At 45.0% G+C, this 18,743-nt stretch overlaps 1 protein-coding gene across 2 annotated transcripts in view; it reads right to left on the bottom strand.

The window, feature by feature from the left end:
- Nucleotides 1–4,961: 4,961 nt before the first annotated feature.
- The window catches only part of LOC141059633 (zinc finger protein 474-like), a 38,149-nt gene continuing 24,367 nt past the window's right edge, over nt 4,962–18,743 (bottom strand). For both annotated transcript variants that reach the window (XM_073555741.1, XM_073555820.1), the window contains exons 3-4: nt 14,365–14,545; nt 4,962–5,296 (exon numbers count right to left, since the gene is read on the bottom strand). In XM_073555741.1, the coding sequence (XP_073411842.1) occupies nt 5,145–5,296; nt 14,365–14,545 (333 nt within the window). In that variant the 3' untranslated portion in view covers nt 4,962–5,144. The remainder of the gene's footprint in view (nt 5,297–14,364; nt 14,546–18,743) is intronic.

Here is an 18,743-nt window from a genome sequence, read left to right as displayed (position 1 = left end):
CGTTGGTGCTCCCGACGGGAGCACTACTCTCTGTGGCTGCTTCAACACCCGGTTCGGCTCTGCTCTATGTGCATGGCTCTACACGGCTCTCTTCTGCACAGCTCTGATCTGCACGGCTCTCTCTCTGGATTACTGCTGGATACACTGGATTACTGCTGCTCAGCACAGCAGTCCCTGCCCTTCTGATCGCATGCAGTCCGGCCTGTCGCAGCACCGGTACTCTATTAGGATGGGGAATGAAGCGCAGCACTTACCTGTCTGCGCGCTGCTCTGCCCTGGCGCCAAACTGACCTCCTTCGTGCGCTTTCTATTTTTCCACTTCCGCCCCCCTCTGACAGCAGGAAGCCGCTCCTCTCCAGAGCTTCCCCTAGGCACCAGGGGAAGGTCCGGCTCACTCAGGCTTAACCCCCGGGAACAGTGGTTGCAGCCTCTCTAGTTCCTGACCCAGCACACAGGTACCTGCTGCCTTGTCCATCCCCTTACACAGGTTTGGATGCCTAGTAAAGTTTGTTGAAAGGTTGCACCACAGCCAATCCACAAGGTTTTAGGTTGTGGGCACTTAAGTCATAATAGCCATGCCACGTATATGCATGGCTTTGATTGGCTGGAGCACCAAGGGACACAGCCGGAGTGAGGGAAAGTGTTAGGTAGTGCACTCTGCCACAAATCCGCTGTGTGTACTCTGCACTTGTCTCAGTCGGAGAACTGTGCCAAAAAGCCACTGTGTGTAGTCTGCAACCCCACCTGTGGGAGTACTGTGCCTTTAAGCCGCTTTGTGTATTCTGCAGCCGTGTCTGTATGAACAGTGTGCATAAAAATTAATTCTACTCAGCAGCCATCTCTTTGCCATTTGTAGACCAAACAAATAATTTTACGCTACCCCTGTGTTTTTTCTAGTAGTTGTCACGTCGCCATCGGATACAGGGACTGCTGTTCCTGCTTCGGCCACTAGGAGGCACCAGACTGGCACGTCGCTGTCAGACCCGAGCTCTGCTATTCCGGTCTCGGCCTCTGGGAGGCGCCGGACTGTCATGTCACGGTCAAACTCGGGGACGGCTGTTCCTGCCTCGGCCACTGGGAGGCGCTGTGGTCCGCCCGTGGGTACTGCTAACAGGGAGGAGTCTCCTCCGCAGGCATCTGGCGGCCGCAGGCTGCGCTCCTCTTACGGTCATGAAGGGGTTGGTGCATCACCATCTGGCCTGGTCTTGGGGGTGGTCCTAATGATGTCATCAGACCGTGAACCTGTGAGGGATGATATGATCCCTCAAATACCTTTGGGCTGGGCTTGCAGGCCGCCAGATATAGTCTTGGTTTCCCCAGTGTGCTAGTTTGTTATTTGCTATCTTTGATTCTAACCTTTGCCTGGATTTCTGACTCTGCTCCAGCCTGACGATTTTGTACCTCTGCCGCCCTCCTGGTTTATGACTCTAACCATGGCCTGGATTTGACTCTGCTACTGTCTGCTGTTTTTGTACCTCTGCTGCCCGCCTGGTTTAGACTTGGATTCCTGACTACGCTTTTGGTCCCGTTTTTTAACCCCTTTCTGGCGACCGTCCTGCTCTGGTCCACTGCTCTTATTCAGACAGCTACCTCCTGGGCTCCGCTGTAAATCCAGATCCCTGTATAGGGGTAAAGGGTATCGGGGTTGCTCGGGTTGCTGTCTTACTGCAGCCCAGACTCGCAGACGGACGTCACAGTAGTTTGGCAAATAAATAGATTTCAGCCACCATCTGTGTGCCATTTGTAGGCCAAACAAATAATTTTTCTCGACTGCTGTGTTTTTTCAAACAGTGTGGCAAATAAATACATTTGAGCAGCTGTCTCTTTGCCATTTGTAGGCCAAATAAATAATTTTTCTAAACAGCTGTGTCTTTTCTAGTAGTGTGGCAAAAAAATAAATCTCAGCAGTTGTCTCTTTGCCATTTGTACGCCAAGCAAATAATTCTAAAAATGTTTGTACTATGAAGCTGGATTTTTGGGAGTAGTGTTTCTAAAAAAATTATTTTACTCTACCTCTGTCTATACGTTTCTATACGAGTAGTGTTTAAAAAAAGTTCTACACTGCAGCCGTCTTTTTGTGAGTGGCGTATGTAAAAAAAATTATAGTATGCAGCTGTGTCTTTCCCATTTGTGTGCTCAATAACCTCTTTGTAACGTATCAAAAAGCCTCTGAAAGTACTGTGCCAAAAAGCCTTTGTTTATATTCTGTAAAAAGGACTCTGGGAGTACTGAGTGAAAAAGCCTCTATTTCTACTTTACCAAAAAACCTCTGTGTGTACTGTGCCAAAAAGCCTTTGTTTCTACTTTACCAAAAAACCTCTGGGAGTACTGTGCCAAAAAGCCTCTGTTTGTATTGTAGCAAAAAACATCTGTCTGTACTGTACCAAAATAGGGACAATATCAGATGGTGGTGCTGGAGTTTGAGATGTGCTGAGTAAGCTTTTCCACATTTCTTCCATGCTAACCATCCCTTGTGAGATGCTGCCAGATTCCCAGCTGTGTTAGTGACTTCATCCTTCTCTACCTTGTGCTTCCACTGAGCCCCTGCTGACAGGTGAGGATGCTGTCAGTAGTGTGTCTATCAGTGTGCGCATGTATTCCTGCATTTTTCGATCTTACTCTAGGATGAAGTAATGACACATTGTGCTTGCAGCTGGGATCCAGCAGGGTGGCCAACCAGTAACCAACACTTGTAACAATCCAGGCAACTCGGCGGTCAATGCGCAGGCACAGCAGCATGTATTACCTCTTGTGTGCCAGTTTGGTCAGAGGCAACTACAAGCTGTCATCAGTGGGAGGTGTATCGTCTGTATCCCCCCGGCCGCACTCCAGTGATGCCCGAGAGCTGGATTGAATGCAACCCTGTTGTGGACACAGTTGTTCCTCATCCTTCTCATACTCCTCCTCATCTTCCAAAATTGTCCCCTGGCAGGATATTTGTGTATCTGGCCACTTTTGGAACAAGAACCCATTCTCCAAGACATGTGTGGATGCCTGGCCTGATAATGGTGAAAATGGTCCCTGTTCCTCCTCCTCTTCCTCCTATGCCACCACCACATCCATCATCGCCTGAAGCTTTCTTTTTCTAGGAGGAATAGAAGTGGGATAGTAATGGTGATGATGGCGTCATCAGCGTTGATCGTGTTCGTGGATTACTCAAAGCAGCACAAGGCACAAACATTCCATATGGAGACCAACTCATTGGTCTTGAAGTGGTATTGTTTCGGAGATTGACTTACCAGCGCGTGCTGCAGCTTAAACTCCACTATCATGGGCTGCTGCTTGCAAAGTCTTTCCAGCATATGCAAGGTGGAGTTCCTCCTTGTTAGTATGTCGCATATGAAGCAGTAAGCGGAAAAGCAGAAGTGAAGCTTCAGCGCAGACAGGCCAGCAGCATCAGGGTGAGAACGCCAAAAGTGTGCAAACACAGCTCGCACTTTCAGCAGCAGCTCCGACATGTATGGGTAGTTTTTCAGGAAGCTCTGGAGTTCATTGCATACACCAGGTAAGGGATGTGCGTCAAACCAGCTAGGTCCTGAGCTGCTATGAGATTTCACCTGTTATCGCACAAAGGGAAATCTGTCACCTCATTTTGCCGCTATAAGATGCGGCCACTGCCTTTCAGGGCTTATCTACAGCATTCTATAATGCTGTAGATAAGCCCCCGGTTCGACCTGAAAGAGAAGAAAAACAAGTTTTATTATACTCCCCCAGGGGTGGTCCGGTCCGATGGGTGTCGCAGGTCCCAGGTCCAGCGCCTCCCATCTTCTTGCGATGTCGTCAACCTGCTCTTGGTGCCGCACTCCTGCACAGGCATACTGATCTGCCCTGTTGAGGGCAGAGCAAAGTACTGCAGTGCGTAGGCGCAGGGAAAGGTCAGAGAGGCCCAGCGCCTGCGCACTGCAGTAAAGGTGACAGGTTCCCTTTAATGGATTTAATAAATACTTTATTTTAGTACCTGACTGAGATGTGCTGATAAACTTCACCTTCTCTCTTCAGTATGTAGTAACTGTTGGTTGAAGGAGTGTGTCAGACTAACCGTATAAGTAACTGGAGGGTCAGAACCAGGGGAGTAACTATAGTGTGTGCAGGGATTAAAATTGTACCTGTGCATTAGAGCAGGGTTCCCCAACTCCAGTCCTTAAGGCCCACCAACAGATCATGTTTTCAGGATTTCCTTAGTATTTCTTAGGTGATAATTGCTTCACCTGTGCAATACAAGGGAAATCCTGAAAACATGATCTGTTGGTGGGCCTTGAGGACTGGAGTTGGGGAACCCTGCATTAGAGCATAGGGGGCCCTTTAGCCCAGATGGCAATATAAATACTTTTAAAGATTATTGGGAACCCTGTTGGAGATTTTGCAGTGACTCTAGAAGCATTTCTGGTGTACAAAATGGCTTGCCCCGACTCATCCCCAGCCATTTCAGATAAACAGATTCTAACCGGAGAGAATATGCAAAAAGTTAAAAGGTTTTCGACTTTTTCAAAGTTTTAACATCAGTTTTTTGCTGTAAAAGCTTTGATGAATCATCCCCTGTGTGTTATTTTTTCACTATTACATTGAATTTGATAATATAGAGATGAAAGTCAATTTGTGGATCTCTGAAAAACTGTTTATTGTTGTGACTGTTCCTTAGATGTGCATTAAAATAGTCATAGTTCCCTTTATAACATTATGCGATCTGTAAGAGGCACTATTGTTACCCTTTTAAGGCTGCAGTGGGGCCCTTTGCCTTTAAGACCCCTGTGAGTTGTCCATATACAATATGGCCACTTTTTTTTTATTTTAGTATAACCAAAAAGTGTAAATCCATATAGATTATATCTTACATAGTCTTTAAATGATCAAATATTAACATATCCTGCATTTCATAGACACCTGTTACCTGCACATGTCTGAATAGCTGAGTTATCTGTGAAAATCAAAACCGGTGACTCCGTGAACACAAAATCCAGACATGAATATTAATATCTTTATTAAAAATATAATGATTTTAACACACAAAAGTATTCTCACCATTTTCGTGGCATCCAATGGCAATATAATGATATAATGTGTTATCCTGAAGGCACACTTACTGAGCAGAGACTTCACAGTTCCCACAAGTCCAGTATTACAATATTAGACAGGACGCGATCACACTACAATGTTTTCTTCACTTTACAGGACCGCTGGTGGATGAGAAGTCTGTCTGGCAGGAAGGTCCGTCCACAAATATCACATGGAACCAGTTGGCTCTGGGCACTCTGCCAAGCAGCCTCATTTAAGACAGCAAGATCATAGGAACCTTTTGCTGGGGAAAAAAGACAGAATATCGCATTTCATTTTGGTTACGCAAAGTAGGAAAACACTTTCAGGAAATACCTGTAGACTTAGCATTAGCCTAAACCCAGTCATTGTGATTGTACAAGATGTTCTGGTTATTCTCTCATGAGTGCACTGACAAAAGTTATACTCGGGTCATTATGTCTGACCGAACACTACACCAGACTTAGCTATGTCTTGTTTACTTGATCATATGAATATGTTTCATCCATTCTGCTGTTATCCTGATCAGACACAGCAAAAATAGTAAGTCACGATGTCGAACCCATGAAAAAACGGGCTCCAAAGACGATGATACTCATAAAAATTCACCTTTAAATATTAAAAACATATAATCAAAGAGATGTGCATATCAATACAAAAAGGGATGTCAATCACCAATAGGGTATCTCAAAACAATATCAACCCCTGAAAAACTATAAAGCGTCACCAAACAAGGTGGCTATATGAATTGCTTCTGAACATGTAACTACAACAAACCCAGCCTCTATTCATATCATGCAAAATAATGCATAGACTTAATTAATGGCATTGCTCATGTGTGCGTGAAACCTCTATTCAGACCTGCTATCACATATGTGTGTGTTACCTCTATCCAGACCTGCTATCAAAAGGCTGCCTAAGCAATCTCGGCAAACAAAGTATCTACCATTCTTGATGCATCATCAAAATGAGACCGTAACACATGCAGGGCTATAAAGTAATAAAGGTACATGGAGAAATACCAAACAAAAGGCAATTCATACCGCATGGTTAACGTGGAGTCCCCTAGGCATTCCTCCGCCCCGACGCGCGTTTCGCTGTTGCTTCTATGGGAGGCGCCTTACCGTATATCAGACACTATGACACCGAAGTCCAGTTATGTATACTGTTTTTAGTGACAGGCATAGTCACTATAGTTATGGAAGGCATATTTTTGCATCATGAAGAAGATAACATATTTACTTACATCACTGGGTGGCCAGCACATCATTCCCAGGTCAATATCAGACAGATGGATAAAACGATATATAGGCCATGTTTCTTATTTATGGAAAACTAAAATCATGATAGGAAATATGGCATTAATATCTCCCGCTGGTCATCCAGGTGGGCAGATAACATGAAAAAAGGGATATCAATTTTTGGGGGGACCTAGCCACATGCTTTTGGATCATAGACCCAGTATGCCACGGGTTGGGCATACCCTGGAGTGATGTGACTAAGTGGCTACCTGGTTTTACACTAGATCTCCTGATGGTGGAGTTAGATTTGATCTGCAGGTAGCCACCAGGTACTACTTCAGGGTAGTTCCTGATACTGCTGCAGCTGACCCCATGGGTCAGGATTGTAGACATGGACTCAGAGTGTCAGATAGGACGGACACTGGTGCTGGTTCAGACAGTGTCGATTTTGGATAACCAGACAGGGCAGATTCTGGTGCTGGTTCAGACAAGGCAGGTTAAGGGAGGAAGAACTGGTTCAGGTTCTGAATAACAGGTCAGGTACAGGAACAGGAAGTTGCTGACTTAGCAGCTTGCAGACTAACTAAACATTAATGATGTCACTGCCGGTTACAGGCAGTCAGAGCTTCTCATGCTCTGCTCAATGTATTCCGGCTATTGTGGTGAGCGGTTGCATCACTGATGTGACTGCTCTCCAAATCATCCGGATGGTCATAGGACTTAGCCATTAATAGATTATCGTTGGACGGGTGAGGAATATGGTGTTTTATTATTTTTTCTGTTTTACAGTGGGACATGGGAATCAGTGGCTTATCAGTGGAAAGGTGAGTACAACTTTGCTTTTTTAGATTTATTTTTTGTGATTAAATTGGTAAAAGAAGTTGAGGAGTTTTTATTTAAAATAAAGGACTTTATTCTGGCTGTGTATTTTTTATAATCTAACTATGGGATTAGTAATGGGAGTGTCTTATAGATGCCTCTCCATTACTAAATCCTGAGCTTAATGTCAGCGGCCGTAAAACAGCTGACATCAACCCCAACCTATTATCTCACTTGCCACTGCACTAGGGCAATTGGGAAGAGCCAGACAAAGTGCCAGAATTGGCACATCTAATAAATGTGCCTTTTCTGGGGCAGCTGTGGGCTGCTATTTTTTATATCATGTTCCCTTCCCAGTTTGAAATACCAGCAACCAGCTGTCTGCTTTAGCTTGACTGGTTGTCAAAATACCAGCCAATATAAGCCTGCAGCTGTCAGCTTTACCTGCGCTGGTCATCAAAAATAGAGGGGACCACATGTCATTTTTTATTTATATATTTATTTCACAAGCACCTGCTGATGAATACTCTCATCAGCATTACCTGACTTTTTTGGGGGAAAAGTGCGTCTTATAATCCAAAAACAGAGTTGAGATTAGCTCACAGTTTGGGAGGGGTTAGACCAGTTTTATAACAAGTTTCTGGGTAACAGGCAGTTAGTTAGAGTCAAGTACAAGTTCAAGTCCAGAGTGGAGTATAGTCAGTGAAGGAGAGTGGAGTGGAGAGTAAAGCTGGACAAGACAGATGCTGTGAGTCAAGGTTTCCCCACAGCATGAGGACACATTCTAAGATTCGTTTGGACACCAGGAATGTCTTGGGCTTGAAGTCTGAAAGGATATTGAGAGCCATACCACTGTCCCCCCCCCCGTGAGGAAGATGTTGGCCTGGTCGCAGAGAAAGGAAAGAATGGTTATCCTCAGGGGATCTGTTATGCCAGGAGAAGGGTCAGAAAGGAGATGAACACTAACAGGCCAGGAAACAAAGGAAACATCACTAAAATGGGACTATGTCTTCTTCTGTATGCTGCAGCTGTGTGTAACCAAATTGCACAGTAAATGTGAATCTTTTCACCCGGACCCAAGTTCTCCTGTCTTTTCTGAAGCTACAACTGTACCCGATCCCATGGACAGACAGGTAGAAAGGACTCTTGAAGGAACAGTGAGTAAAGACCAAACTTCATCACACCATACTCTCCTGATTGACTCCCGTTTAGAGAAAAGGTTTCAGGGCAACCAGAACTCAGTTCCGGCCCAGAGCACACCGGCGCTGTGCCCCCCTTCACCAGGTGCAGGGCCTGAGGAGAAGGAGCATGACTCAGGGAACCAAAGAACATTAAACAGAGAAGCTCTGTGTCATGGTCTGCCCATTTAGACCTTGAACTAGTTAAAACATAGTGGACTTCATTTATCATAATCGTTTAGCGAAAAGAATTAGTATTATTGCCCTTAGCAATAAAGAAGAGATGAGGTACACATTGAAGAAAAAATATTTACTGTTAAAGTTCAAAATTCAAATTCCCAGGGTTTGATTCACTTAAAAGTACTATAGGTTTATAGGGGACAGGGTCAGAGAGCACTCAGGAGGTCGTGGGGACAAGCTGGAAGAAGTCTGATCATTTGGATTCCAAAATGTGCTGAATTTGTTCTATCTATTTATCATCTATTTGTCTGTCTGTCTATATCACCAAATAGTTTTATTACAATACGTTCAGAGACCTATAGTATTCGCCCTGTCTATATAAGCCTTGTTTGTACTAAACTCTTTTTAGTTTGTTCCTTTCTTGCCAGCATCTAACATTGGCAAGCTAGACAATGAAATTCTTTTGGCTGAATTGAACATTATTTTTCAGAGTAAAGGAGCAGACACCGGTTCATTTTAAGCTTGGTCTCCACATTTTTACCATGTTACGATGCCTCTGTAGCTGGCACAAGGGCCACATCTATTCTGCCCAGTTTTAATGGGATTCATATTCCACAGTTTATGTTATAACAACAAGCAATGGTTGCTGGATCTGTTAGAAACATATTTTTTGATATGAGCGCAAACTTTTGCCAAGATCATTTACTGTATGTGTTTTTCATTTTTCATTGGGTTACAACATGCGATTTTGGAGGCAGAACCCGTTTTCCTCAGATGTTAGTAAAATATAAAGCAAATGTTAAATGATAAAGAAATGCTTCAGTAACATAGTGTTATTGTTTTCATGATACAGTAAAATGTAGCTAATCAGAAGGAAAGTACCGGTAGATTATTAGATTTTCAGAACTAGTAATCTGTTGGATTACATTTGATTTTCCCAGGCTATTTAGTTCTCATATTATACTTAGGCTGTCACAGGTGCTATCTAGTGCTTCTGTACATAACAAACATCTTTTAGAAATACTTTATACCTTGCTGTACTAACTCTCTCAAACGTCACAATTCTGTCATGATTGTCAAGTCATCCAACATATACTTGATAATCAGAACTTTTTCTTGCATCTTTAAAGTGGATCTATCACCTTAATATGCTGCCATATTACTGAGATCTGCTGTATTACTATCCAAAATGGTACAAAAAATAGCAAAGAATATAGCAGAAATGGTTATAGTGTACTGTGCTCATGCGATTATAATTAATGTAAATCTTTATTACAAGTGCATTGATTATAAGCCACAGCCTGTAAGGTTAGTGCATTAGTGAACAGTTACTGCATGTATTCTAATGAGTCCATTGGGGTAATAAATTGCAGCCTGTATTATGAGTGCATTAGTTAAGGGTTACTGCACGTGTTAAGGCGAATGCCCTGGTTATGAATTACAGCTTGTAGTACCGGTGCATTGGACATAAGTGACAGACTGTATTATTGGGGCACTGGTTATGATGAGTCACATAATGTTTTATCAGTACATTAGTTATGAATCAAAGCCTGGGTTATGATCACATAGGTTATGAGTCACAGACTATATTACAGTTATAACTGAAAGCCTTTATTATACGCATGTCGCTTATTAGTCACAGTTTGTATTGGGATCAATTCATACATTGCGGATTTGCACTAGTTACTTTCGACAGCAAATTTGACAATATCTACAGGGAAGTCTGCAATAGCTGGTAGCTGTCACACGGGGTGCAATGTCTCCACAAGAAGTCGGGTTGCCCTGAGACCAGCAAACAAGCCCTGCTGGGATTCTTGTAATTACCAGTGAAGGAGAATAACCTTTTTTTCATTAACAGAGCGTCTGTGGTCCTGCAACAAACACCAAAATATTGCGTTTTTATAGTGAATTTAAGCCAAGACTCCACAGGGAAGTCTGCAGCAGCAAGTTGGCTGCAGCTATGACTAGGGATGAAATGTCACCATAGTGTCATGATCTAAGGTGGATCTGACAGTTTAAATGCACAAAGTGAACTTTTTTTCCTTTGGCTTGGTGCCAAAGTGGGTTGATTGCCCGCGGTGGCCATTAGAATTATTACACGTGGTGTCGTTCATTCTAAGTTGACCCGGTGGTGGTGAGTGGTAGTGCACTTTAGTTTCTTTGATTTAATGTGCACTTAATTACAAATCAGGTGTTAGGCTCTATAAAAGGGAGCCAGGTTTGTTCAATCACTGTTGGTGATATTGTGTGTTAGTCATTCACAAGGAAGCCTGGGTGAATGAAGGAGCTGAACATGAGTCCTGCGCAGTCCAGCCAGAGGGGACAAGTGGCAGCTAGGTGGTCTGCAAGAAGGGCTGGCATGGCGTGGTGGAGTCCCAGTTTATGGTGTTGGCAGGAAGTGCTTGCAAGACTTGGTGGAGTGACGACTATGGAGAGAGTTGCACTCAGCATGCGGGACTTGGTTGCTGAGAGCTTGACTCAAGCATGCTTGACTTTTTGGGCAGGAGCTGAACTCATCTTTGGGACTCTGTTACTGGACTTCTGCAATTGGTGGTGGACTCTGCTCCAAGGCTGCACTATGGTGAAGGATCCAGTAATGGTGATGGATCCGGGTGGAGGAGAAGATGCACACAAGTGGTGGGCTCTGTTGCTAGGAGTGTATGCAACTGAGCAAAGCTAAGTAGTGTTTCCCCTGTTTTGTCATCTTTCCTCATGTGTGTTTTAGTGCAGTGGTGGGATTAGTTTCTGCACCGACCAATTCCCTAGTGAGGGTTTAGGTCAGGACGAGCTAGGGTTTTTAGGTTCCTGTTGCGCGCCTGGTGCGGAACCGGCATAGGGAACGTTAGGAGTGCAGGGACACTGGCCAGGGGAGCTCAGGAGGTCTCCACTTCCCTATTCCCTATAGCAGGGCCCAACATTGTTAATGTTTCCCAGGTTTCCCTTATTGTTTAAATTCGCCTTACTGGAGGCGGGGTTTCCAGACTTGTATATACGTGTAATGTCTAAATTCGCCAGTTGGAGGCGGTGTATCCAGCTGCACGTGTTTATTATTTAAATTTGCCCCACTAGAGGCGGTGCATCCAGGGTTACGTGCGTCACATGGGTTCACCTTGCGGTACTCGCTGCGTCCAGACACACGTGACCGTGACATTATCACCAACCCTACATTTTTTTTTCTGGCCATGTGGAGACCTGTGAGTAATTGCTGCCGGGCCTCACTGAGGTGAGTGGGGAGTGGCAAGGTGTGTTAGAGCCGCTGCAGCAGCAGTTATCAGGGTCTGGGGCCTCTGCTCAGGCAACCAGGAAATCAAAATGGCGGCTTTGGCAAATTGCGGGTCTGGCAAAAGCCTCCTTGAGTCGCTGCTGGGGAGCGGGACTTGTTCGTACAGGTGGACGTAACCAGACAGGTGGATGGAGTTGGTGATCCCCATGGTTCTGTCTGGGGTTCCCCGAGGTGAAGGGGTACGTCCCTGTAGTGAGCAGACTGGTGTGATAGTCCGCGGGGCTTACGCCAAATCTTCAATACCACCAAAGAAGCCGCCCCCTCCTGGTCGTGTGGAGGAAGGCGACCAGCGAGTGTATTTTTCCTCCATGTCCCTGCGGCTTTGGTAAAAGCCCCCTAGAGTCGCTGCTGGGGAGCGGGACTTGTTCATACAGGCGGACGTAACCAGACAGGTGGGTGGAGTTGGTGATCCCCATGGTTCTGTCTGGGGTTCCCCGAGGTGAAGGGGTACGTCCCTGTAGTGAGCAGACTGGTGTGATAGTCCGCGGGGCTTACGCCAAATCTTCAAATACCACCGAAGAAGCCGCCCCTCCTGGTCGTGTGGAGGCGACCAGCGAGTGTATATTTCCTCCATATCCCGGTCCCTTCACCTCCAGGTGTGAGCAGCAGGTGTGCTGCGGGGGAGTAGGGACAAATCTCACCCCTCGCCATTAGCCAACCCTGGGAAGCGCAGACCTCATGGTGAAAGGGTTGGAGGGTGGTGTCCCTTGGTGAATAGCGGGGGTGTGAGTGTGGTGACAGTGGAGGGACGCCTCTGTTGTCGAGTCCAGAATGAGTTCACCAAATTTATGACTAATGAATGTGTGCAATAAGCGTTCAGGTCCGGACCTGTGTGTGAACAAGCGTGTATGGGTGGCCACCAAAAAAAAAAAAAAAAAAAGCATCAGTGGAAGTGTGTTGCGAAGTGTTACCAGCGCATACTAAACATTCACATACATAACCTCATTCCCCAGGTCGGTACTGTGGAGATGAGTGGTGCATCCAAGACGTACATGTATTGCCGATACCAGCGGTGCATTTGACGTTAACCTGAAGTGTCAGGTAGTGGTGGGGTGAACTCAGGATCTGGGCGTCCCCGCTGTAGGTGTTTCCCTAATGAGGAGTGGTCTTGAGGGTCCAGAGGTCCCTCATTAAGGAGGGGGTACTGTCACGATCCAAGGTGGATCTGACAGTTTAAATGCACAAAGTGAACTTTCTTTCCTTTAGCTTGGTGCCAAAGTGGGTTGATTGCCCCGGTGGCCATTAGAATTATTACACGTGGTGTCGTTCATTCTAAGTTGCCCCGGTGGTGGTGAGCGGTAGTGCACTTTAGTTTCTTTGGCTTAATGTGCACTTAATTACAAATTAAGTGCGCCTACTGTGTCCTTTAGGGTTATGTCAGCCTGGGGGGAACTAAGGATACATTGCTGCAGGGCTGAGCTCCGTATTGAGGGAGACAATTAGGCTATGTCCCCATGGTCAGTTATAGGCAGCACTTTGAACGCAGCACATGTCGACTGCGTCCAAAGCACTGTCGGCTTTTGAACAGATGATTCCGCTTGTGTCCACTGAATACATTAGACGTGTGAAATTTATCTTGCGGAGACTGATCGTCTCCACCAAAAAAATAGATATGCTGCGGTCTGGAAAGACGCACCGCATGTCTGTCTCTGTGGGTGAGCCATGGGTGTTAGAGCATGCATAGTGGACATGGGATTTCTTGAAATCCCATCCACTAAGCTGTAACATCTGACCACTGTGGGTTGTACTCTGTGGACGTATGTAGCATTCAACCTGCAGCGTTTACTGACCATGTGACCATACCCATAGTGTCTCTAGGTTGTGATACGCAACTACTCTGAGCCTCCACAAAGCCCTAGTTGTCTTGCGGCCTGAGGAGTTGAGAAGTGGCCTGGCTGCGTTAGTTGTGTAGTGTATTATAAATAAGTGAATATTGAATGTTATACTTTGGGATGTCTAAAAGGATTAGAGCCCTTTAAAGGTAGGAATTCATTGGGGTCTAGACAGCCACTTAATAGTCAGTGGGAGATAAGACATTAAATGATCCCAGTGAAGCAAGCAGTAGTCAGGGATAGGAGGTAAAAGATTAACTTTGTAATTAAGCATTCTGATTTTGTGCCTCATCTGAGATCTGCAAACATAAAAAGTAGTGAACTCACTTGAAGTGATATTACTCTTGAGCTTCTTTTGCCACTGATTTCATTAGGACAAACCAATAATATCAGATCTGTGAGAGTAAGTGCCCCCCGTACACATTAAACTAATGTTGACTGAACCCACTGATATCGACAGGTTCGGCCAATAGTCTAATATGTATGGGGGTGCTGGATGATTGATGGTGGGAGAGATCTCTATCGTGTATGTCTGATTTTGGACTCCCAATGGCACCGTTCTACAAGCTGCCCGTCGACCTTTCAGTTGGCGGCTTTCTCATAGATAACACAGGAGCGCTTGGCTGAGTGAGCGCACTTGTGTATGGGAGTGTCAGCTGATATGATTGTTGGCCGAATTATCAGGATAAACATCCATTGGCCAACAATCACCTAATTTGTATCACTGTTATAGTCGCAGAAAACCCCCTTTAATTCTACTGTAGGTTATTGCTTTTTTGCCGATTAAAGCCCTCCCATACCTCCAATCTGTCTGACTTCTGGCTTCTTTGGTTCAGGTCTTTGCAAATTCTTTGGTAATTGGTCATTCTCCAAATGCCATTTCTTCAAGCATTGAGGTTCATGAATGCTGATAGATTTTGTTCCAAACTCACGTCCACAAATATAGCACACAACTGTTGGGGGTGGTTTTACAACTGGTCGCTGTGAACAAAATAATTTAAGTAAAGTTAACAAAGAATTTTAAGTTAGATTGCTGGCCAATAACAATAATTTTTATTTAATAATAAATTACACATATTCTTATAGTTCCAACATATTCTTTAGCATTGTGCAAGGAATATCATCACTTTAAGCAGTAATTGTCACTAGCGTGATTCACATTTGTTTTTCTCTATCACCCTGATTCATCATTGCTTTTGCGCCGTTTTGATGTCTCCTTTGTGCCTTTTTGTTGTTTCCTCCTTTTGGCTGTTTCTGACGAATGTTTATGGATTTCTGCAATAGTCATTTAGATGAATGGAACCAATGCAGAAATTTCAGCAACAAATCTGCAGTCTATCTTTTTATCTTTGTATTTACAGTCATTATACCATCATACACTTTTGCTAGCCCTATTACAGAGGGGTTATGGCTAACACTTACATAGTGGAACATTAAAAGAGCACTAAGGCTGACATTATTACAACACCTTAGGCACTTTGAGATAGCCCAGGAGTATTACACGTGGGTAAAGGAGTAGAAGATAACTCCAAAAGGCAAGTTCAAGCTGGTTACCACAAAAGTACATTCATTGGGTGGTTTCGTAAAAGATGTTGTTGAAAAAGAAAGCTGATTCAAGTGTATGGTGGGCTGGAGCAGTGGAGCATAATGATTGCAACATCATCATAATATATACTGTAACTAAGAACATTTGTACAGACTTATAAAATGTTATTAATTCTAAGGAACCAGTTACTCTTTGCAGGATTACACTAAAGTGAGATCTGTGTCACAGAAGGGATTATATTAAACAATGTAGATGTTCTCATGTATGTATTCTTTGTACCTGTTTTAGTTGATGTGCAATTTCTGGGTTTTCTGCCAAGTTGATTTCTTTTTCCTCACTAATATGATTTCCCTAATGAAGACTAAATCCACCACGATAACTTTAGTTTTGCAGAGAAATGGAATATTCATGACAGTGCACTCACTCTGCCCTGAGTTCTATCTAAAGGCAGCAAGTGATAGATCAGTGACATAGAAATGCACTCCCCTGACTCATGCTGCAGCCAGTTGTGTATTCTATGAGATGTAGCTACAGCCTGTATCCCCTACCAACTGCTTGTGATAGCTTTCTCTCTGTCAGCTCTTACAAGCAGGAGACAAGTAGACAGGTTGATGCTGCATCTAATAGGACATGCTGGAGGTGCATACAACACTAACAGAGAATATAGACAGACAATGTGTCACGGCAGGGAAGGTTTATAAGTACAGCAGCTAATCATTGTATGAGTTCACCTACTATTTCACTACCTAGAGACTCAATTGTAGGATTCCACATGCAGGAACGGTTCGGATACTCCTTCACCTTGTCTACTTCTGGAAACTCAGTCCTGATTACCACAAGGGTCATCGAGTTTTGGTTGGTGAACGAGAAGTTCGGGACAGCCGCACAGGGAGCTGTAGCTGCAGGACTCTCAGCCGATTCGGCATGCCCAGGGGTTTCTGTTATGGAGGTCTGGGTTCCCGCACTGACCTAATCTGGTGGATTAGGCAACTCTGATACCCGAATCATGGGTTGTGCAGGTGGCCGTGGGTGTCGCTGCTAATGTCGATGCTCCCACTTGAAGTTGGCTTCCTCCTCAGAACCAACAACCTTTTCAGCAGTAGCTGGGCCTTAACACCCACCACATAACACCTTTTACAAGAGTGGACTGTTATGAATGGGTCACCGAGGAGGAAAACTAAACAAGCTAAGTCACAGAAAACCAGAGAGGTTGGTAACTATGCAGATTGCAGACCCCTGATCCTAACCACACAACTAGCAGCAGCCGTGGAGTGTTCCTACGATGAATCTAGACGCCTCGTCACAGCCAGAGGACTAAATAAGCCTAAAGCAAGAAAAGGGGAAAACTAACTGCCCCAGAGGAGACCCCAAAGGAATAGACAGCCCCCACACATGTATTGACGGAGAAACAAGATGAAAACACAAACACAGGCAGGAAAATAGGTTGAGCAAACGATGGGGCCCAAACTAACTAGAAAGGACAGGAAAGGAAAGACACTGTCTGCAATCTGCCCAAAAAACCCTACAAAAATAATGTCCAACACTTCTGATAACAAAATTAACCCTGAAGTCACTAGACTTCTCCCATTATATCAGCACTCTGAAATATTCTGAGACAGAGTAAAAAAAGAGGCCAATCTAATAAGCGACAAAAAGCAAATTGGCAAATACAGATAAATAAGAGTGAAAATTCAGCACAGCCCCAGCCGAGGCTGGCTGATCACACAAAAAACTGAATAGACCAACAAAATCAAGTGTGAACATTAGCAGAAACACTTATCTTGAGAAGACTGGAACAGAGCTGAAAACCAAGACCTGAAAAGCCAGAAGGAATCACCAGAATAGGGTGTTGGCTGTCTTATATCCAGTCTGAGATTCCAGAGATCCAATCGTTATCCTCATCATCAGGTGGCAGATCTCTACTAATTAAATCAACCTCACTACCTCCTGTTACCACCAGAGGGAGCCCGGAAGGAGAACTCACAACTGGTAGACCAGAAAATGAGTTCACAACAGTGGACTTCCTTGCCTACATAGAGACTATGTAGGCGATAGGACAGAGTCTCCCTCTTAACCATAGAGCGGTTTACATACACCTCGTTGCCTGTGCCCTGTTCCTTTATAAAACTATACCCCTTTATATGGTTGAAGTCCACAAACTTCCCCTCCATGCACTGCTCCTCAAATTGGGCCCACTTAGAACCCACTAGTCATTCCTGGGCCAGAGCGCCTGCCTGCATCCTTTCCTCCACATTAGGAAGCTCTCGTGGACAGCGGAGGTCGGGGGTTCCACCTTCCTTAGTCCCAGTTAAAGATGTCAGGCTGAGCCCGCGGCCGGTGGACAGGATCAGGCAAAGACACAGGAGCTCATTAGGGAATGAGAGCAGGCCGGGGGGCAGGTAGCGGAATGGCTTCTTCCTTCTCCTTGAGGAGAGACGTACGGCCCAGGGGGAGTACACTGACCTTCCATTGGCAGACATTCCAAGGCCTGCATTTTCTCCTCTCCATTCATTTGACTCCAGTAAAAGACCTCGTGCTGAATGAGGACCAGCTCTGGACGCTGCATGGCCTACCTGTGTGCGGTGGCCGCCATGGGGTATTCTTGAGCTTCATGAAGGATCTTCTCGGCGGTGGCGTCTGCGGTTGTGAGGAGGATCACCTTCTCGTTGGAAGAGCAGTCCACACTCTCAGCCTTTAAGGACATGTACTTGGTACAGCTCATCTTCAGCATGGTAAGCAGGACTTCTTCCATCATGCAATGCTGGAAGCAAACTGGCGCTAGCTTCCCCCCAATAGGCTTCACCCTTTCGGTGGTCGCACTAATGACATGGCCGACAGCTTTGCTGTCACTCCTCTGGACTACGCAACTAGACGCACCCTCTGACCTCATTGTCTCTTACCAGGTGAGGTGTCTCTCTTCCTAGTTCATGCCTTCTTATTCTGTGCTGCTCCACTTTTTCTGGGCTGGATCCTGGATCCAGAACACCTCTTGGAGTCCGTTTCTTCGGTGTAACGGGCTTACAATTTTTGTGCCATAGGACATTGACCACTTCCATAATGGGCCGGAGATCCCCTATTCATTGGGACTCACACTGCTATCTGCCATCTTGGGAATAGACCCACCATCTGTTATTTTGGAGTTCAAGTCTCTGTCCTCCATTTTGTTCGCTTATAAGGTAGTTAACTCTTTCTTTTCTTGTTTCCCTGCTTTCTCTTTTTCTTCAGTTTCCTTGCTTTCTTTATTTTCATGGGCCTGAACTACTCACGGCGCCACTTGAATCGGGTCGGGGGACGAGAGTATGTGTATACTGTGTGCTGGAACTGAGTTCTGATTGCCCTGCAACTCTTCTAAATGGATGTCTGGGCAGAGTGTGTGGTATGGTGGAGTACGTTATTTACTCACTTTTACTTCGGAAGCCATCGTTACCTTCCCATCTATGGGAACGGTTTTGACTACAAATAAGACAGAAGACCTTGGATCAAGGTTAACAGATCTGACTTTACTGTGCAAGTCATTTACACATACCTGCAGCATACAGATTAAGACAAAGACTCTTTTTAGTAATGTTCCCTTGATTTTATGTCCCATCAGTCCTTGTCCCTGTACTGTCCTGAGACCCACCATCTTCAACA

The sequence above is a fragment of the Dendrobates tinctorius genome, unplaced genomic scaffold (genome assembly GCF_039654945.1).
Source record: "Dendrobates tinctorius isolate UK_male_01 unplaced genomic scaffold, ASM3965494v1 ptg000003l, whole genome shotgun sequence".
In the NCBI taxonomy this organism is placed as follows: domain Eukaryota; kingdom Metazoa; phylum Chordata; class Amphibia; order Anura; family Dendrobatidae; genus Dendrobates; species Dendrobates tinctorius.
The sequence above is the reverse complement of the archived record's forward strand: the minus strand, read 5'-3'. Positions and strand labels throughout refer to the sequence as shown.